The sequence below is a fragment of the Haliotis asinina genome, chromosome 5 (genome assembly GCF_037392515.1).
Source record: "Haliotis asinina isolate JCU_RB_2024 chromosome 5, JCU_Hal_asi_v2, whole genome shotgun sequence".
NCBI lineage: Eukaryota > Metazoa > Mollusca > Gastropoda > Lepetellida > Haliotidae > Haliotis > Haliotis asinina.
Genome location: NC_090284.1, coordinates 75,691,222 through 75,713,291, shown reverse-complemented (window position 1 = coordinate 75,713,291; position 22,070 = coordinate 75,691,222). Strand labels below are relative to the sequence as shown.

General features: G+C 38.7%; 1 protein-coding gene and 1 pseudogene across 1 annotated transcript in view; both read left to right on the top strand.

The window, feature by feature from the left end:
* Nucleotides 1-1,105, top strand: part of LOC137284033 (uncharacterized) — an 11,038-nt pseudogene extending 9,933 nt beyond the window's left edge.
* Nucleotides 1-22,070, top strand: part of LOC137285283 (heterochromatin protein 1-binding protein 3-like) — a 23,853-nt gene extending 1,783 nt beyond the window's left edge. Inside the window, exons 2-12 of the mRNA XM_067817612.1 lie at nt 5,148-5,427; nt 5,685-5,808; nt 6,616-6,786; nt 7,117-7,248; nt 7,400-7,501; nt 7,734-7,950; nt 10,063-10,219; nt 10,641-10,753; nt 14,832-15,009; nt 15,689-15,945; nt 18,392-22,070. Of these exons, the coding sequence (XP_067673713.1) occupies nt 5,192-5,427; nt 5,685-5,808; nt 6,616-6,786; nt 7,117-7,248; nt 7,400-7,501; nt 7,734-7,950; nt 10,063-10,219; nt 10,641-10,753; nt 14,832-15,009; nt 15,689-15,945; nt 18,392-18,990 (2,286 nt within the window). The 5' untranslated portion in view covers nt 5,148-5,191 and the 3' untranslated portion in view covers nt 18,991-22,070. The remainder of the gene's footprint in view (nt 1-5,147; nt 5,428-5,684; nt 5,809-6,615; nt 6,787-7,116; nt 7,249-7,399; nt 7,502-7,733; nt 7,951-10,062; nt 10,220-10,640; nt 10,754-14,831; nt 15,010-15,688; nt 15,946-18,391) is intronic.

Here is a 22,070-nt window from a genome sequence, read left to right as displayed (position 1 = left end):
AACATTGCGTGACAGAGTCAGAGGTTATGCGAACCCTGAAGTTGTAAAGTCTGAGATACCACCACTGCTCAACCGAAGAAGAGGAGTTGCATCTTGTTGAACATCTGAAGATTATGGCTGCTTCAGGTTATGGCTATAGCAGAGCAGGTGGACATGGCAAGTACTTACGCTGGTGAGCGTGATGAAGACTATCCTCTCATTTTGATGTGGTTCTACAACTTCATGAAGAGATGGCCTGAACTGAAGGTGTGCAAGCCAAGGAGTTTGGAGCTACAGCGGGCAAAGGCCACATCACAAGAATGTGTCACAGAATACTTTGAAGAGCTCCAGAAAATTCTCAGTAAATATGACCTTCTTAATTCACCAGAGAGTATCTACAATGTTGATGAAAAGGGACTGAAACAAGATCATTCACCTCCATCCATTGTAACTTCTTTAGAAGCTGCTGCAACAACACCAGCTGTAGTGTCTGGCAAGGGTTCTACTGTTACTGTTATTGGATGTGGAAACGCTCTTGGCAACCAAATTCCACCATACTTTGTATTTTCTGGCAAGAGGATGAGGCCAGAACTACTCAAGATTGCACTTCAGGAGCTGATGGAACTGTAACAGAGTCTGGCTGGTCCAATATTGAGGTTTACCGGTACTACCTTGAACATCATTTTGCCAGTTTTTACAAGGCTGAGATTCAAAAAAGAAGTATATACTGATCCTGTATGATGGACACAAGTCCCATATTTCTCTTCCTCTTATTGACTGGGCCAAAGACCACAATATTCTTCTGTTCATCCTCCCTGCACACACAAGTCATGTTCTGCAGCCATTTGATGTAGGATGCTTTGGCCCATTTGAAAGGATCTACAACGAGTGTCACAATGCTTGCACTGGTGTTGATCGATATTCTGTTTGCGATCTTGCATGTAAAGCATCTCCTGACAACTTGAGAAGTTCTTTCAAGAAATCTGGAAACCATCCATTTGACCCACTCGTTGTTGACCAGTCAGCGTTCATTCCGGCAAATGTTTTGAAGAGAGAGGCACTTCAAACTCAGTTGACCTCTGATGTTCAAGATCTTCAAGAAATTACTCCATCTCCATCAATGTGACTATTCTTTAAGTCCAGGGAGGAAACTTTTGGCCAAGTTAACAAGGTTACCAAGAGAGAGGAGGACAATCAGCAGAGTTGTACCAGGAAAGGCCATCACTGAAGACTCCACGAGGGAGAAATCGTACAACATAACATGCTGGTCACTGGTACAGCTTCATCTAAACCCAAGATAAAAGCAACAGCTTCATCATCCGGCCTCCAACAGCCTGGACCTTCCAACATCAAAAAGACAAAAGTTGCTCATCTGGTGAAACGTACCACAGTTTCTGATAGTTCATCTGATGGGATCACAGAGGACGAGAAATGCTGTGTTTGTCACAGATTTGTGCCTTTGGAAAAAGTACATTCTTATTCCATATATTCATTTTCACTTCATGGGTAGAATGTTTGTACAGAGGATGTTACCACTGGACTCACCTCGAGTACTGTTGTGCAGTTACAAGACTTTCAGAAAAGGATATATCATTGAGGAATGAAACTGTCAATGTTCACAAGTAAATATTGGCAGCATTTAACTTTCACATCAGTTTATCATGTTGTGAACTTTTCATGTTGTGAACTTTTCATTCAGGATTAATGGAACGTTTACTAGTTTCATTGCATTTTTCTATGAAAATAGACTAAAGAAGACAGATTCTGAACATTACCTTGCTAAAACCTTGTTATCACTACTTCGAAACATGAACTTCAGTATTACATCGTTATCAGCTGTTGGCATAAACTGTGTGCCGTACTGATTGTCCTGTCATCAGCTATCACGAATATTGATGCCGTAGCTCACAGTTGACCTACATAGTGTTGTCCGGATAATGGCTTCTTCTTGCTACGAAAGCCAAGTGTCAAAGGCTGGAACTTATGTTTTTATAAACATTTTGTACTGATGAAGGTTTGTATAATTGTTTGTTTCCATGTGCCTTGTTAATCCTGCAGTCCATGCCGAAACGTGTTATGTGCGTGAATATTGATTACGCGATGTTACACTAGCATAACCTTGGTTTGTGGATATAAGGGAAGTTCAGTAGTAAACTTATTCTAAATGCAGAGTTTTGTTTGTATACTCATTGATTATTTTGTGCATTTATCCAGCAAACTGAAAATGCCTTACGTTCCATTTGTGAATGAAACAACTGTTTAATGAAGCCTTTGGCAATCATCCCCTTGTTTCATACATTACATGGTCATTTACAATATATCACTATTGTTTTGGGTGATAATTTGCTGTAACAAAACGTATAAGAAATCCCTTCAGAACTGGCTAAATATAACACAGACAAGTGTAAAATTTTCAATAATTTGTTTTGAGCATAGAGCAAGATTCAGTGATTGACAATACAGATTTCTAATGCAATGCAACTGAGTCAACTCTAAAGTAACGAGTCACAAGTATAACATCAGCTCACTAAAGTCTTGGTTTGAGAGTAAGGAACAGTTACACTGAATGTTACATGGCGATGTCAGTGTTGGATGTAGGGCGATGTTGACAGACGATGAGGCAGACAGGTGTAGATACGATGAATGATGACAACTTCAGTACATCTATGTGTGTGTTGTCTACACAACAACCAGACTAATATGTACACAGTCACTGATTCTTGAATATTCGAGCACATACGACCAGATTGCCACTGACTCAGAACTTTCTTGCAGACTGCTGGAAGTAAACACTGGTCAAGGGAGACAACTCTAGGGCACTACCTTAAAGGCCTGCTGCTAAAATACAAATAGCATTGAACATTTATGATGTGACCCATAATGACTATCACTCAAACCTCAAGACATTGTGACCCTATAATAATTATCAGTTAATCAATAAGAATACAAATTACAGCAAATAGACTCTCATGACACTATGTATGAAAGCCCATTGCAGTAACTTTGAGTTAGTGTTGACACCTAGGAAAACAGACGATAAGAGGACAGAAGGTTGGTGCTAATGGTATGTTTTTGACGTAACATTTGGTAAAAACAGAATTTGATAATGGTGGAATTAGTGATCTTGGGCTCTCTAACTCAGTGCTGAATAATTAAGGGTGCAAAACATTGAAAGCATTTAAAAGCCACTTGTCATGGAGCAAGTGACTTTAAGAGAGTAACTTGTCCTGACTGATTTTCCAATTGCCCAGATTTTCATGATATCATGATGTATTTATTAAAAAATGAATCAACATGGTATTTAATGTTAATGTATACTGGACTGTTCATCGAGAAAGAACGATATCTCTACTTTATTATCATAGCAAAATTTAATAGCTACATTTTGAGCAGATATGAAATCCAAGTTTATTTGCAGTTTCAAATTGTAAGTGGAAGTTATCTAGTTGCCCACAGACAAGTACGATATCATTATTTGATTGCCCAAAACGAAAACTGACTCAAGCGTCAGGTGAGTTTTGAACCCCTGATAATTATGTTTAGTGCATTTGCATCTAATGCATGGGATTGTGCATACATAAAAACTACCCTGTTGTGACGTCATACTAGACTTCATTTTATGGGATACCATCACACTTATTGCAGTGCACAGATTAATGTTATCTACGGATTTAGGTTTTGACTCTGTACTCCAAAACATTGCAGTATGTAACATACATACTGTTATCCACGTAGTTGGATGGTTCATTGCAGGATGTCAGTGAATCTTTGCCTGCTTAAAAAGCTAAAAATATCATTGTACATTTTTCGTTTTGGGAATATATCTATGCAGGGATTGTTTTGGACATTGCAGCTGAGCACACACATATTTATGCATGAAATGGCACATTGAAAACAGCATCAGGAGTCCTTACAACTTACATCAGTCCCACTTTGCACCATACAATTTGATATCTGACCCCTCACAAAAATGGATCAGATTTACTTTAATATAACTAAGTTCATAAAGTTGAACTTGAATGCATGAGTGGTAGAGCTTGCAGCATGCTCAGTTAACCATTGATAAATGAGAATGTATTTCTACTTACACTGTGACCCGTAGTGTTACGAACTTGGTAAGAAATGAAACTTTGAGATAAAACATTGCTAGAAATAATGATTTCCCATTTAAATTAAAACTTCTGTTCAAGTTGTCAAGACCTTGTCATTGAAAACCAAGGCACCTCCCCTTGGTCTAATTCATTTACTCCTTGAGATTCCAAGGGACTAGTTGGACTGTACTCTGAATGCCCCAAATCTTTAATTTGGGCTGACCTACTCTGAAACTGAATTTTCTTGTAAGCTAAGGATGGGAATAGTATGTGTGATTGTCACCTTGTACAAACATACTTGGGCAAAGTACATTGCTGATAGGTAACTGCCAGAGTAAAGCTGAACCATTGCTGGACTTGTATGCACAATCATAATCTGTGACAACATTACTTTCTGGTTACTTATCAAAAGAATAAGTCATGTTTATGAAGTGCTGCTAAGCATATGTATCAGAATAAATGGCCATCGTGTAATAAAAAGGATGGTTAGGACAACTGCTCACACAAGAGGAAGATTTTTGGCTGGGTATAATAGACCTCATTCATCTTGCATTGATTGTATCAAAATCTTGCATTGATTGTATCAAAATCTGCACTTTGGATAAATGTTGCATTGTCGGAAATTGTGCGTGATGTTTAGTTTGTGGTTGTAGAAAGACCTGCTCTCTGGGACAAAAGCCAGAGACAGTTACTGTAGTTGTGTTTAGAACATTGGGCCCATCACTGAGAAGCACTCATGGCCTCGATGAAGGTTTTATGATCCTCACTTTCACCAATCTCTGATGCCATGACTTCGTCTTTTCTTCCATTGGTCCACATCCTGCCAGTGAAAAACTTGTTTTTGATGTTCTGTTCTTTATCTGTTTTGACAGCAGATTTTTTGTAAATCTGCAAACTTGTCTATTGTCTAAATTATGAAATGCAACAACCAAATTCTTAATTGATATCTAAATATATTAGTATCTCTTATAAAAGGAGATAAAAGTTACGTTTTTACCCCAGCTTTCAACTTCATTTAGTCATGTAATGTGCTAAAATAAGTGCATCCTTAGTTTGGAAGTGTCGTATTTCTTGCAGATTTTTGAATTTGTAATTTGAAAGTACGATCTGTGCAAGACACCATGCCAGCGATAAAGCTGAAAAAGGCAGCAGCAGAACACCAAGCTGAGAAGGAGCGGGAAGAAAGAGAGCGCGAATCTGAGGAAGTGATGGCAGTGAAGACAGTTCCTAGCACTGTCACCATCAAACCCAAGGAAGCCACCATTGGAGGGAGTCTCATGAAGGGTTTGGATGCTAACATACTCCTGGAGAAAAGAAAAAGAACCATTCCCCCATCAGAGCAAAAGCTTATTGACTGGTAAGTTTGTTGAGATAGACCTCAGTCATGTTTCACACTGCTTAAGTTAAAGCAGATTTCAATGAACTGGCCACCAAGGATCATCTGTTAGTCGGAGTTGATCAGATAAAACTAGGTTTTGTATGTTGGAGATAAGATAAGTGTACAGAATGCAGTTGTTGTTGGCAGGTAAAACTGTGGATATGGAATAGATTAAAGAATTTCTTAAACAGTTTTCATTGAAATGTTTCAATGTGATGATGGTCATGTTTTGGTAGGATGGAAGCCAATCTTGAGTCGAAGGAAGAATGTCGTGTATCACTGAACAGTCTGTATGACTACTACGGAGAGGCCTGCTCCTTTGATGGGACAACGGTGGTTGACCAACCAATGTTTAACAAGGTAGGTGTATCAGAGGTTTGTCTTGTGAAAGTATTTAACTGAAAGATGTCAGGATCAGACTGAGCAGTGATAGGTGAAAGTCAGGAGGCCCTGCTAATACATCATCTTCACATGCCCACCAAAAATATTCAGATTTAGAAGACTGTACATGATTCTGTCTGGTAATCCAGCGCACCTAAAGAACATAATCGCAGCATGGCAGCTAACATCTGTTATTTGTTTTGTGGTTTATATGGCTAAACATGTTGTTATGCATCATATTAACCTAACATGGCTAAACATATTGGTATGCATCATATTTACCTAACATGGCTAAACATATTGGTATGTATCATATTTACCTAGAAATATAAGTAATAGTGATAACTGTAAGATTCTAACTTTACATTATGTAACTTTGTAAGAAAGAGTGTTTCGTATTTATGATATTAAATCGAATTATGACTAATGAAGAAAGAGGTGTAAAAGTCTGAAGAAAACAAATTTTCATGAAACTGTCAAACAGTAACTATTTGCATCTTTTTCCTTACCTTTAGTGATTAAAAGCCAGTTCCTTGTAGAAATGCCCTGATTTCAGGCATAAGTGTGGTAGCAGGTGATGTTTACTTTCGATACGGAAGTATGCTATTGCAGCTGTGCAGAATTACCAGACATGCGGGAATACTTGACTCAAGGGTAGTCTATTTTGATACTTGTATTAAAGCTTTGAAAGAGATAATGCACCTCAATGTCGGACCAATCCAGTTGACTACAGGTGTTGTCTTTTATCAAAGGAGACTCTCATGGGTTGTATTTTGCTTTTCACAGAGAATTACTGACAAATTTGGCAAGGCATTTGCTCTTAAAGAATCTTCACCATACAAAGGCTTAATTAAGGAAAAGAAGTCAAAAGGAAAAGGGAGTACAGTGAAGGCTGACACGCTCAAGATCAAGATGAAGGATATCATAGAAGAAGCCATCAAAGAAGCAGGAAATCCTGTATCCTTTTAGCTCAACACAATACAAATTTAGCAGAACATCACCATTTCATCAGACCAGCTGTTACCTAGTTGTACCATTCTTTATCATTGTCACTCTTGCTTCTCATGTATATTATGATGTTTCAAACAGCTTTACTTGATGATCTGCCAAGACCCAACTAATTAGGATTTCTTCTTTGTGTTAATTTATTTTTTTTAATATCTACAGATAACAATATGGCATGATATCTATAAATGATGATAAACTGGGGTTAGAATAATGATATTAATTTTCAAAGAGGATTGTGAGGGAGTGATACTTTCAGGTAATATCCTTAACACAGAACAGGTCAAAGGGGTACGATTCTTTTCTCTAAAGCAGTACATTGCTTGTAACTATCCAGCTCTGAGAGTAGATCTACGACCTGCCTACCTTAAAGTGGCACTGGAGCGTGGTGTCAAGTATGGATACATACAGCTGGTAAGTTTGCAGTCAGAAGTTGGATAGAAGGTACATTTGTTGTGATATCACCACCCTGTGTTTGTAGCTATACTGACTTAATAGTGACTATTGAATTCACATTGGGAAATGGCAAGTCAAGTAACTTTTCTAATATTCTAAAACTTTTCAGGTGAGAGGAGTTGGCTTAGCTGGATACTATCGTTTACCTGTGGATGAGGAGCCTGATGAAACGGAAGAGAAGCAAGCTGAGAAGGAGGGTGTAGAAGCTGAGGTATTTGTGTTCAGTCAGTCATTGTTCCTAATATGGGATTAAGTGGTTTAGGTACTGGCCATATTGTAACAGTCTATATTTTGTGTTTATTGTCATTGCAGGAAGACATTCACTCGGATATAATGCTTCTAATTTTCTTTCTTTTTATATTTTGACCGTGTTACAGGCTGCTTTTTGAAATATCTCATGTCTCTCTATTGATGAATGTGTCTTGTATAAACTGTTTTTTCAGGGGGACAAAGAAAAGCAGAATGGAGATTCTGAGGCCCATGAAGGGGAGAAATCAGAGGAGAGTGCTGCAGGTGCTGCAGCTGCTCCATCACCCAAGAAAAAAAGTCGTAAGAGGAAGGCTCCTGAAAGTGAAGGAGGAGAAGAAGGAGAAAAAAATAAAGAAGGGGAGGGTGATGATGGAGATGGCAAGAAAAAAAAGAAAAAGAAGACCAAAAGGAGTAAGTGAGAATCTGGGGTTGACATGTGCATAGAAAGAAAGACTATTTGCTTAACTGCTTATCTCCTCTTCCTGGCGAAGGTAGTGGAACACCTGAAATCCCTCGAAGTTCCCTTCAAAAAGAAGCGGACGTAAAGTTCACACTCACCCATGTATTACCTCCCTTCCCAGCACATAGTCATCTGATCGGCCATGATGCTTCACTCTGCCTATCACCCGACAAGGGCAGCTGGTGGCACCTGGGGTTCCGTATACGGCGATAAATATTTCATTCTTTTGGTTTTTCTAACTAAATTTGTGTTGTATGCAGTTTTTGGCTTGTATGTGTTTATTTTTGTCATATAAATTTGTGATTATTGTGCTTTTTTCTAACACGTATTTCATCATCTGAGACTTAGTCTCAGTTGATGACATCATGTTTTCAGTGCAGGTTACGTACCCGGCATTGTCTTCATTTCTGAAACCTCATGATACTCAAGATTTATCATTATGTCTAGTCAGAGCATTGAAGATATACATCGTACGTATTAAGTCTAGAAGGCAACGTATCTTTATATCCACTGAGACACCTACGGAAGTATCCCACAACACTATATCAGTGTGGATTAGAACTGTTATATTTAGAGCATATAAAACAGCAGGATTGGATCCTCCATGAGCCTCCAACCCACACTAAGTCAGAGCCTTGGCCTCTACACAAGCGCGTTTTGGGAATTGCTTGCTATGAACTATAATGGAGGGCTGCATTTGGAAGTCAAACACAGTGTTTGCTAACCACTACCTATGAGGCATGGCCACAGAGGACGTCACTGGCATTCATCAATTTGGGCCTGTCGTTGTTGCTCAGCATCTAACAGTTCCCCAAAGGCGCTGAGTCCACTCACCCAGTTTATCACGTGACTTGTGGAAGCCAGATGCTCTGTGGAGTATAAAGCCGGAAAGTCCATGCATGCGTCTTGAACAGACTAGCATGAGTGATTATGACCCTGTACTCATAATGAAGACACTTGTACATGAAGAAGGGTGGTAACTAGTTAACCAGAAGGCTTCGACTGGATCTGATCCCGGCAGAATCTACAATGAATATTAGAAGAACAGCACCAAATTTTTGCTGTAACAAGTTGCCAAACGGGGCAAATATTGTACGTACTTTTAACAGACAGACAGCAGAATCCAGCATGGCCTGACCCACTGCCGTTTCTGTTGGATTCTGAAAGCAATTAAGCATGAGTCAGGATAATGTAATTTTCTGGACAATATTGATATTTTATACCTGTCCTGACTCATGACAAAAGTCCTCTTAGCCAACCACCCCTCTCAGGCACACTGAATTCCTATATTCTTGTGTCAGGTGATTATTAAGGAGAGAGTGATAATCATGGCCGATCAGCTGACCATTTACATGGGAAAGGGAGGCTACTCGTGGGTGAGTCTATTTTTACGTCCGCTTCTTTTAGAAGGGAATTTCAAGGGATTTCAGGGAAAAGGAGATAAGCAATTAAGTATGAGTCAAGATAAGTATAAAATATCAATTTTATTCAGAAAATTACATAATGAGATGGTAATTTTACTCAAAATGTAAAAAATGTGGCTTTGACCAGCATTACTTATAGCAATCACTATCATATTGCGTCTGCTCACACTTGAAAAGAAGTGTAGTTGAATCAAAAAGGATGTGTTATACACATTTTGTTTTGCTAAATTGGTACAGCTGGATGATCATGTATCAAAAAGCTGTTTTCACGAGATTGCACAAATTGGTGACAGGTCAAATTGTTCCATGCATAATTTAGTGCTGTCTCGTAACCGTAGCTATGACCACAAATATTTTACATTTATAGAGCAAAACCTGCAATTGAAATGATGTGGTGCTAGAATGTGTCCTTTCTTAAAATATTAGTTTCAGATACTGCGTTTTGCTGGTCACTGTATCAAATTGCATCTGCTAACATTACTGTGTTTGTTTCAACTATATCACTGGTAGGTCTTTTGTTTCAAGACATCTGTCACATACCCTGGTATACTCATCATGCTTATGGCTACTTCCAGGAGGTATATAACCATTTAGTCGTCTGTATACAGCACTAGTAAGTGTGAACTGTTCCTCTTCCAGGAAGGTCAAGGCCAGACAGCTATCATGCTGCTCCTCTCAAGATTGAAGACACCTTTCCCTTGGCTATGACATACATGTGTGAACCCAAACAGACGTCTTTTGGGAAGATTAGGAAGTATATCACTGAGAACTATCCCCATGTAGATACAGAAACAGAGTGAGTTGATGGTTTGTTACTTCAACGTGTCATGATCCATTTCATGCACAGGACTTCACGGAGGGCTTCACCATCATAGCTGAATGACACATAGTACTAAGTGGTACAGTTGTGTAAAGTAAAATACAAAAACGTTTTCCCTTCCTCGAAATTTACATATTAAGAACATTTAAGAGGACTTATCAGGGTTTTGTTTTGTAATTTGCTGGCCACAAGGGACTTGGTTTGGAATCCTGAAACAGTCCCTGAGCCTGATTGGGAGGCCACAATGTGTACATGGGCTGAAATTGTTGCTTGTATTACGAGCAGTTGTTACTTGCATGTAATAGTCTATGTCAATGACACTAAATGTCTGGTGTCCAAAAACACAGTGCCTATTGTTTAGTTATTTTTCTTTCTGAAAGCATGTGTTACGTTGTAGACTGAAGGCAGCAATGGAGAGTGGCGAGAGGAAGGGTTTCTGGGAACACAGCACTGGACAAGGACTGTCAGGGACATTCCAACTGATGATCGATGAGTTTGATCCTAACAGCAGTAAGTATATATGATGTGGATTTTCACAAGAGACAAGAAGACTCTCATATCCACATTCTCTGTTGTATTAGTTCCTGATCAGTCTGTAATGCTCAAAGCATTTTTAGTTATGCAGTTGTGCTACCAAGGCAGCACTCAACAAATCTGTGGTTGTGCTGTCAAGGCAGCGCTCAACAAATCTGTGACACCACATGTTATTCCATATTCTACCATGAGATCTTATTAGATCTTATGCGCGTGATCTGATGCAGAAGAAGTGGGACACCCAAGTGGGTATCAATAAATTACATGGAATAAAACCTTACATTAGTTATGCCTACTTGGGTTGTCAGTTCAGGTTTGAAGAGGTCATCATGTGATGATTTCGTACTGGCCAGACAAGGTATACTCATGCATACCTATTGAAAGGTAAGGATCCTCAGCTCTGTATCCCTTGTGATGAAAGAATCACAGTCAAGCATATCCTGCTTGACTGTGTTGCGTTTTCTATCACAAGGGAAAACTATTTTAAATCACGAACTATGAAATATATTTTTAACAACAGTTGTCATTTAATTATTTCATTTTTAAAAGATTTAGCTTGGTTAGATGATTTGTAAATAAATAAATATTTTATGATTGGAGGTTTGAATTAGTAACTTAGATTGTTCGTGGCTGTATCCTTGATGGAAAGTACTGTAAAATTATCGTCCTCCTGAGAGGGTACGTAAGTCCCAAAACATTTTCATATAAGTCTTTGAATGTCATTTAGAAGTGAAAATACATAAGAATGAAGATTTTATGGATATCAACTTCTTTATGAGAGAACACAACGTTTCGGAGTTAATGCTTACTCCTTCATCAGGTGATTGAGAAAGGGATACAGAGGTGTATTTATATGTACAGGTAAAACAATAACAAAGTAACAAGTGGAATGAGTTAACGAAAGCTAGTATAAACAAGCACTGATAGGAAGCCGATAGTTAAGATAACAATGATGGAAGCCAATGGTAATGCATTACAGTTGATTGGATATGTTTACATAACACAGATACGGGGTAAGGACGATGTACATGATTGGGGATGAGGATGGAAGCCAATGGTGATACATTACGCATGATAGGATGATGTACATAACACACGATAGGGGGTGAGCATGTTTACATGAGGGTTGATGATGTACAAACACAAGTAGGTAAGGATGTACTCGGGTAGATTGGCTATACATGAATTACATAGATAGAATGTACACAGGTAGATGAGATTAATTTATCAATAAGTCCCAGGCACTTGGTAGGTACACTCCTTGGTCGCGGTTGATGGCTGGTTTCTGTCTCCGGATCTCGATGGCCTCTTGCAGTTTCCTTTGGCGCCAGTTGTTGTTGTTGGTAGATAGTATCCTAGTGTCCTCCCATCGAATTGAGTGTTCAGGGTTCTTGAGAATGTGTTCAGAGATGGCCGATTTCTGGTCGAGTTTCCTGACTGAGGTCTGATGTTCCTTGATTCTGGTGTTGATTGGTCTCAGCGTTTCTCCAATGTATAGGTCACCACAGTTGCAAGGGATCTGGTAGATGCATCCTCTCGGGTTAGGGTGTTCACAGCTGGGTCCTTTACCGTTGGCTTTTAGGTAGGTCTTGATGGTCTTGCCACTGGAGAAGGTGACATCGATGCTGGCTTTGGTCTTGATGAGGCGTGATATTTGATGACTGATGAGGCCAAGGTAGGGTATGGTTACTCTGATGGGTGATGGAGAAGGTTTGGGGCGGGGTTCTCGGTCCTTAAGGGTCTTGTTGATGATAGCTAGAACCTCAGTTTACCGCAAGCCGACGCACACCGACCAGTACATCCACTACAACTCCTGCCACCATCCTCAGATCAAGCAAGCTATCATCGCCACCCTTACCAGACGTGCCAAAGCCCTCTGCCACCCCGATGCCCTAAACAATGAACTGGACCACCTCAGAAAGACATTCACCACACTCAACGGTTACCCTCCCCAGCTCGTCACAGCCACCATCAACAAGACCCTTAAGGACCGAGAACCCCGCCCCAAACCTTCTCCATCACCCATCAGAGTAACCATACCCTACCTTGGCCCCATCAGTCATCAAATATCACGCCTCATCAAGACCAAAGCCAGCATCGATGTCACCTTCTCCAGTGGCAAGACCATCAAGACCTACCTAAAAGCCAACCCTAACCCGAGAGGATGCATCTACCAGATCCCTTGCAACTGTGGCGACCTATACATTGGAGAAACGCTGAGACCAATCAACACCAGAATCAAGGAACATCAGACCTCAGTCAGGAAACTCGACCAGAAATCGGCCATCTCTGAACACATTCTCAAGAACCCTGAACACTCAATTCGATGGGAGGACACTAGGATACTATCTACCAACAACAACAACTGGCGCCAAAGGAAACTGCAAGAGGCCATCGAGATCCGGAGACAGAAACCAGCCATCAACCGCGACCAAGGAGTGTACCTACCAAGTGCCTGGGACTTATTGATAAATTAATCTCATCTACCTGTGTACTTTCTATCTATGTAATTCATGTATAGCCAATCTACCCGAGTACATCCTTACCTACTTGTGTTTGTACATCATCAACCCTCATGTAAACATGCTCACCCCCTATCGTGTGTTATGTACATCATCCTATCATGCGTAATGTATCACCATTGGCTTCCATCCTCATCCCCAATCATGTACATCGTCCTTACCCCGTATCTGTGTTATGTAAACATATCCAATCAACTGTAATGCATTACCATTGGCTTCCATCATTGTTATCTTAACTATCGGCTTCCTATCAGTGCTTGTTTATACTAGCTTTCGTTAACTCATTCCACTTGTTACTTTGTTATTGTTTTACCTGTACATATAAATACACCTCTGTATCCCTTTCTCAATCACCTGATGAAGGAGTAAGCATTAACTCCGAAACGTTGTGTTCTCTCATAAAGAAGTTGATATCCATAAAATCTTCATTCTTACATTTTCATATACATTTAGACTTTCCACCTTTTTAATCGTAGAATATGTGTGTATTTTTTATTTATGGCTAGATATGTCTGAATTGCTAACGGATGGAGGGATGATGTAAATCCAGCTGGGGACCATATAGGAAGCGAATGTACTTAACTCCCCATGGTCCCAAGTAGTGACCTACCTTTAGTTGTTGGCAATCTGTAGCACATTCTTATACTGTCTTGTCTGAATTTGCAATCCAGTTTCAGAGATAGATGCTAATTTTACTTCTCAAATATGTGATAGTCTAGTTTGTTTTACTGTCCTTCGTCAATAGGTACTTATAATTTACATGTGTTTATGGTGAATTTACAATTTAGTTTAGTCATGATATGGCTGAAATATTGCCGACGTGACTATAAACTTAAACTCACTCAGTAGTTACACATATGAGCCTGTGGTGATGTAAGTGAACAGCTGTGGACAACTCATATGATGAACAAAGATCAGTGTTTCCTAGGCCAGTGTGTCAGAAAAGATGGCAGTCTGTATCTTCTTTTTCACAGATTGCTATTCTAACCACTGAGTTTATTATCAGAATGAGAATTTTCATCCTGCACAAATGCATTTGAACCAATACATTACCCTAAAGGAGGTCTCTCACCCAGTGCGAGTGAGTTTATTTTCATGCACCTTTTAGCAATATTTCAGCAATATCATAACAAAAATGGGCTTCACACATTGTACCCATGTAGGGAATCGAACCTGGTTCTTTTACTTGATGCGCTAATGCTTTAACCACTAGGCTACCACACTGCCCCTTAACCAGTGAGAACATTGCCACGAATGAGCTGCCCACAAAGTCCTACCACCAGACTTTACATGAACCAAGTTGCATGCGGCACCATTGTTGTTTTCACTTAATGGTAAGGTAGCTTGGGAATTGTTCCACACTGAGAGAAGGAGATCTCTGATGCAGCTGTGTTTCAGATCTGCAGCTAGAGACTGAATTGTGTGTAGTACAGAATGAGTATATGAATGTCAGATGTACTAGATTTTGATAACATTGACACCATTCAAAATATAGCAAGCACTTTAACAAAATGATCATTCATTCTTTTCAGCTGACAATGTAGAAGACATGATATGTTCTGCAATCATTGCTTGTAACGAGCCCAAGCAGGCATCCTCAAACCTGCTGAAGAAATATGTCATGGAGTTTCATCCGGACTTCAATATTCAATCAAGACCTCATCTCTTCAAGATGGCCCTTGAAAGGGCCCTTAAAAAACAGATGATAATGTAAGTAACTGGTGTTCTTTCGGCTGTGGCCCATCCGTTTTCCAGCAGAGTTATGTCCCTTGCTTATGGTGGGTTCCTGAGTTCACTGACATTATAATCATGGTGTTTCATTACCAAACCCTTGCTTATAAATTGTTGGTTGAGTTTCCGTGATTAACATCAATGTCCTGTTTCTGTGGCATGATGCCTGAACGCCTGTTACCTGAGGCTGTCATCAAAATGACCATGTTATATTTGGGATTACACATTCTCAGTAAAGTACAGTACTAGTACTTTTGTTTAGTCCCATTTGTGGAAGCTGGGGGGGCTGAATTTCTTCGGCTCTGACTTTGTGTGCTGGCAATTGGGTGCCTGACTCTGAGGGTATGGGTTCAAATACCAGATGGAACACAACCCAACGAAAGTACTAGAATCTGTACTGTACTGTAACAGTGTACTTCCAAATATAATACATTACCACTTGTAATGGCATTGTGACTGTGTGTATTCATCAAAACTAAGCTGACAGTGTATGATGTAGCTGAAATACAGGTATGCTCGTGGATATTTTCTCTTGTAACATGTTTGTGGACATAATTGTGAAAGAACACATAACTTGTAGATGGGTAAACGCAGCTAAGTTGATTCAACTGCGCATTGCCAAGCTAGCACATATAGGGAACTTCTTCCTGTGTTACAGCCAGCTAAGTGGTATTGGTGCAAGTGGCAGCTTCCAGATGTGGTCACCGTTCACACCCACCCCTAGTCTCCTAGCTGGGGAGGAAGATGACTACGTTGAGGATATTTTCACTGACAAAGAGGAGTTGTACATTCCACGGGGTACAAAATCTCGGGGTGGTCAGTCTGTACGCAAAGCACCTTCTGAACGGAGTTTGGAAGGAAGACCTAAACCAAAAAAGAGAGCTCCACCTACCAACCGGTCTGCCAGTCAGAAGAGTGAGTAATCAGAGTTTAAAGATTTGAATTATTCTTTTGCATGTTAGTCATCATGCAGCCTTAAGGTCATTCCCTGTCTGATTGACCCCCACCACAACTCAGAATAAGGAAGTATGTATTCATCAGCGTCTGCCCGTACATACTTTCAGTTTCTTGTTAACATGATATCTCATAAACTGTTTTGTACCCAATGTCTTTAAATTTGGTGACAGCTTACATTTTGGGAATGTGCAGACACCAGTCAGGTTTCTTGACCGTGTCCGTATTTTCAAGGTCATCACAACTCTTTGACCACTCTTCAAAGTATTGTTAACACGATCTCATGAACTGTAGTGCCCAATGTCTTTAAATTTGGTGACAGCACACATTGGGGTATTATGGAGACACTAGTTGATTCTGTTGAAAATAAATGAAACAATGAAAAATAATATTTCAAGGTCACGTTCAAGGTCACCATGACCCTTTGACCACTCTTCAAACTGATGTTAATGCGATATGTCATGAATTGTTCAACCGAATGTCTTCAAGTTTGGTGACAGCCTACATTGGGGGAATGCACAGACAATGGTTGATTTTGGTTACATTGACCTAATTTTCAAGGTCACCACAACTTTTTGATCACTCTTCAGACTCTTGTTAATGCCATATCTCATGAAACATTGCAACCAATGTCCTTATTTTTGTCAACAGCCTACATTGGATGATAATCCAGACACCAGTCATTTCATGCATTTTGTGTGTGAGCAAAAAGTAATAAGTAATGAATATGATTTGAATATTTCATTCTTCTTCAGCGGTGCGTGACATTGTTGTGTAGCGCTTGTTGTTTTTATTTTATTTTCAATTTTTTCACAATTACTGTTGAAAAATACATGCCAATTCGGATTTGGTTTTTTGGTTTTTAAAATGTATCTAGATATGTTACCATGTCACCAAGTTCCAAGAGAATCTGTCAAAAGGAGTCTTAACTCGAGTGAAGACTCATTGGAGAAGTGTGGGTTAAATATGGAATTAAGGGTTTCATTTTGATTAGATTTGTCTCATGTTGTATATAAATGTTTGTACACATGACAAATTTATTTCTTTAAGTCTACCATATTTGCAATGTTTTAAAAAGCCAGATTCTCTCGTTGAACATTCTTTATGGACAATAGTTTAGTGGCAGTTATAGGGATGTAAAACAACAGTGTTGAATGTGTGCTTTAGAATTCATAAGTATGATTTGTGGGTGTGGTTGATTTAGGAAAGTGAAATGGTCAGTGTTCATTTTGAGCATGATGCTCTGCAAATAGCCTTGGAACACATTCTTTGTATATATTGCAAGAGGAATCTCATGTTGCCAAAATTATCTCACCAAGTAGTATGGTGGTACATAGCATTGAGTCGTTGGTAATGTATTTACTTGGCACTTGTTAAGACCAGGTGATGATGAGGTTCTGAACACAAGTTTTTGAAGTGTAGAGATATTATAATTCCAAATTATCAAAATTAATTTTTTTAGTCAAATAATGCTCTAGTTTGGATCATTTGTACATGTCCTTTTATGGAGGTAAAACATGAAACTGAGGTTTAAGGTTCAAACCCAGGTTGCTGCTTGAACCTTTGCAGCTTTATTGGAAAACCATATCAGTGAAGTCTTGGGGCAGAACGGGCACTGTTTTGAACAGGGCTCACGGTTCACTTGTTATTGCAGAAAATAAACATCTGCATTGCTACCTAGTAAATGTTAAATCAGCTATACCTAAGATGTTCAGACTTGCATTGACATTTTGACATATCACAGTTAAACTGCAGACATCCGCACATACCTTTGGAACTTTTACCACGGAAAGGTTTGTACCCAAACAATTCCAAATGCTATTTTCCATACGATCTCTACCAGTCATGCACATGGAGCACGCTACAATACTGTAAACACTCCATGAAAATAGCGTTTTTGTCAATATTCAAGGATGCCAGCTTGTGGAAATATTAGTTAATGGTAACCATGCCATCAGAAAGCCCTAAGCATATGTACTGCAGGTCAAATACCTGTGTTTGAGGCGAATTTTCGTTAATTGAGGTATCAGTGTTGGTGACTAGCAATATTTTAAGTCCCGCCAAACCGGAAACAGTAGCCATTGTCTGATTGGGTAAATCCATTTGACCTTCTCGCGTATGATTGGACGGTCATAGGTCGCTCAAAGGTTACCTGACGTGACCTCCCACTAGGTTTTGTTAGACTCTGTAGTGGAGTGTAACGAAAAGTACCAAGACTAAGTTTAGCTCAAAGGTTACCTGACATGACCTCCTACTTGGTTTTGTTAGACTCTGTAGTGGAGTGTAACGAAAAGTACTGAGACTAAGTTTATTTAGACTATCTGAATATGTGTTATAGACTATATGGCCAGCATCATATTTTTCGTACATGTTGCTGAAACTGAAATTTTGTTGTTTTTTTTCTCAGAGGCTGCCGCTTCCAAATCTAGGCCACCGGCAAAATCACAATCAAGAAGTCAAGGGAAGACTAGCTATGCTGAAGATGAAGAAGAAGTTGATGAGGAAGATGAAGAAGTAGCTGATGAGGAAGTTGAAGATGAAGATAAACCCCCTGCAAAGAAGAAGGCAAAGAAAAGTGGCAAAGCAAAAAAGGGGAAAAGCTCTCCTAAACCAAAGAAGACAAAGAAACCGGTCAGCAGGGCACAGATTTCTGATACAGATGAGGGAGGAGATGATGATGAAGAAAGTGAGACCAAGAAAAAACCAAAGAGTAAGGCACAAACTGAAAGTAGTCCCAGGAAGTCTAAAGCCCGACCTAGCTACGCTGAAGATGAAGGTGACAGTGAAGATGAAGACAGTGCCCCTCGCTCTAAGGGAAGGGGTAGGGAGTCATCAGGTGTGGGCAGAAGGGCGAGCAAGGTTAATTATAATGAAAATGACGATGAAGAAGAAGATGTGGATAGGCCAGAATACACACCAAGAAAATCAAAATCAAGAGGTGGGGAAGATGATGAAGAGGAAGAGCCAAGATCTTCACCGAAGAAAAGAGGAAAGAAACGCCGTTGAATATTGTACAATCAACAGTCCTACATAATAACCCAACAGACAAGTTAAGATGTCTTCACGGTCGAATCAGATACAACCTAATTGTCTTGTACAAGGAAATGAAAGTATTTCCTTCCGATCTGAAAGATTTGTATGGATTTGTTTTCCATATGTTGGTACTAAGTATTCTTGTGTTTTGAGAACCATGAATGTATTACCATAAAAAATGATTTCTTTAAGGCATTTTCATAAAACCATATTTACGTGTTAAAAGTATGATTCTCGTGATAATAATTTCAGTCAGTTGGTATGATGGGTTTGATTTCATTGTTCCATTGAAGAATGTAATATCTTAAGGAGTTTGTTTTTGTAACATGTGTTTACATATTTTTGCCTTTATGAAAGTGCACATTATTCATCATTGTGTTATGTGATTGTGTAGAAATAATCACAATAACCACAATATTTCTTTGTCCATTGTACATACCATTTGATGGGGGACTTGACCTGTTTTCATAGGTTTCTCACACATCAAGCAGTTGATTCTTATATGCTTTCATTTTCCATCATTCCCATATTGACCTTGACTGAAAAAAGCACCATGTTTCACTGTTTGTGCCACATTTTGATAATCCAATTCTGAATCATGGCAACAAGCCTTGATTTGAATATGAATCTAGACAGAAAAAATCTAGATGAAATGGGCAGCAATTAAATCGCCATCATTGCCGTAAGACAAAAAGACGCAAACATAATCCAAGTGTAATTCCTGCTGTTCATTCAAACATTACTAGATGAGTTGATGATAATTAAGATGAACAACTCTAATTTCAGCTTCCCTTTAAAATGCTTGAAGCATATTATTTTGTTATATTTATTGAATAATTGTAAGACATTTGCGAGGAAGAGTGAGAAAAGATTTGGTGAAGATAATTTTACACCAAGCAGTGAAACGTTCTAGAATACAACGGCATGTATTGGAGACTGAAGTATTGAGTTTGTACTTCTTTGTGTTAGGAAAGGCACTCTTGGCTATGGTTAGGTTTCATTCTATTCTTGCAGACGAAAGATGCCCTAACCAGTATTGAGTTTTGATTGAATAGCAGTTGGTTGTGGACTGTTTTTATTAATTTATTTTACTGTTTATGCTTTTTTTAATTTGGTAGATGTATTGTTTTTCATACAGCATTTATGCCTGTACTACTTCAGTAATTTTAAACATGTTTTAGGTCTTTGCGTACAAATCAAAATACAAGTGAATTTTTCACTATCATTAAATCAACAATTGTGAAAAGGAAACTGCATGATTTCATGCTGTTAAACATTTGATGTTCCTCATCAGATCTTACTGTATTGTTGAGTTTCATACTTTTGTTTTATGATCATTTTATGTTGATATATTGTATAAGGGTATAATGCCTCACATCAAAGTGAGTAATTAAAAGGTTTTTTGTGAAAACCATAATAGTTTACTCAGCATATTCTCATGCAGGATAGATATTTCAGTTATTGTGCAAAATGTATTTTGCAAATGAAGACAGCAAGTACTACTTGCTAGTGAAGAATGATTTGTACAAAAGGAATGTATTGTTGCAAATTTTACATTTATAGATGAAAAGGTTTCATGGAATGTGGGAGAAAAAGTCAGTCCTCCTTGCACCATGAATGTATAGATGAATGACTGGAGTGTTGTTTGTGAAGCATGTATGTTTTAGACATTTTATTAGACTCCTAACTAGTGTGTTGACACACAGTTTTTATGTTATATAAAACTATCAGCATTTGGAATTCATACCTACACTGCTGAATCTATCTGTTATGAGCTATATTTACTTAAATACTGAGATTAATGAAGCTATGTTTGATATTTATATCAGTCTTTATGTCTTTAAAGAATAGATCTTGATTTCTGCTGAGAATATATATTGTTCTTAAACTGCGCCCCAAATGCTCACAGTTAGGGCAGTATTAGTCAGAGTGCAGGATGCTCCCATTGTTGACTAATACAGTTTCAGACAGGACTAGTCTATCCAAGCTGTATGTGAGTATTGAAGACATGTTATATTTATATAAAACCATAATGGCCAAAACATGTTTGCCTGAAACCGGTGAATCACATCTATACAACATCTCAACAGGTCATCATGCCTTCTGGACAAAATTATGTTACATGGGTTACATTGTCATATGACCAGTTTCTGTCATCAAGGTTGGTAAATCCACAGCCAAATGTAATGCATCCTATACATTAGCATTATTATGGAAGATGTAAGTGGATATGAATCATACTATTTTCACACGATCAATTTTCGATTGTATGGATAAACTCATCCAACTTATTCAGGACATTCAATGTATGTTGTGCTTTATAATCAGCTCCATGTCTCCTCCACTTAATATTATAATGACCCATATTTGCATTATTCATGGTGTTGAAGATACCAATAACAACAGTGTATCTCTCCATGACCTTATTACAGGCAATAAGAGTATCCTGGATGTTACTGTTTACTTAGCATGTACTCTCATGTGGAAGCACATGGGGCTACTGTGATATTATGTGTAACGGTATGATTCTGGGCTGGGCATGCATTCTCACAGTATATGTTGCTTTCTTCCTGGGCTGCTATTAGAGAGTGTGCTGTATTATGAAAACCTCTCATGTTGCAAACTGTATCCACATGGCAGTTGCATTGACATGAATAATCATTTTGTCTACCGGTAGTTGGCATGTATTTGCATCATAATAGTCATATAATCATGCATTCACAAAGAGGCTTTTGTGTTGAAGAAAGCTGTACACCAAATATAGCCTAGGCCAGTTTATCTTTTATACTGTAATTTGTTCGGTGGCAATTTGGAAAATTTTGTGTACATTGAAAAATAATCATGTTCATGTAAAATTTAGATTTTAGATTTTTACCTATTTGTGTTGTCTTAACACAGGTCAGTGGCATTTTGTTGAGAACATGGTCCAAGAGTGTTCCATGTAAGGTGCTTTTTGACTGATGACAACAGCTTTTGAAGATGTCATACTTCATAATTATATGCATTTATCTTGTGTTCACATCATTGCCACAATAAACTGTCTTTTCAGTGCA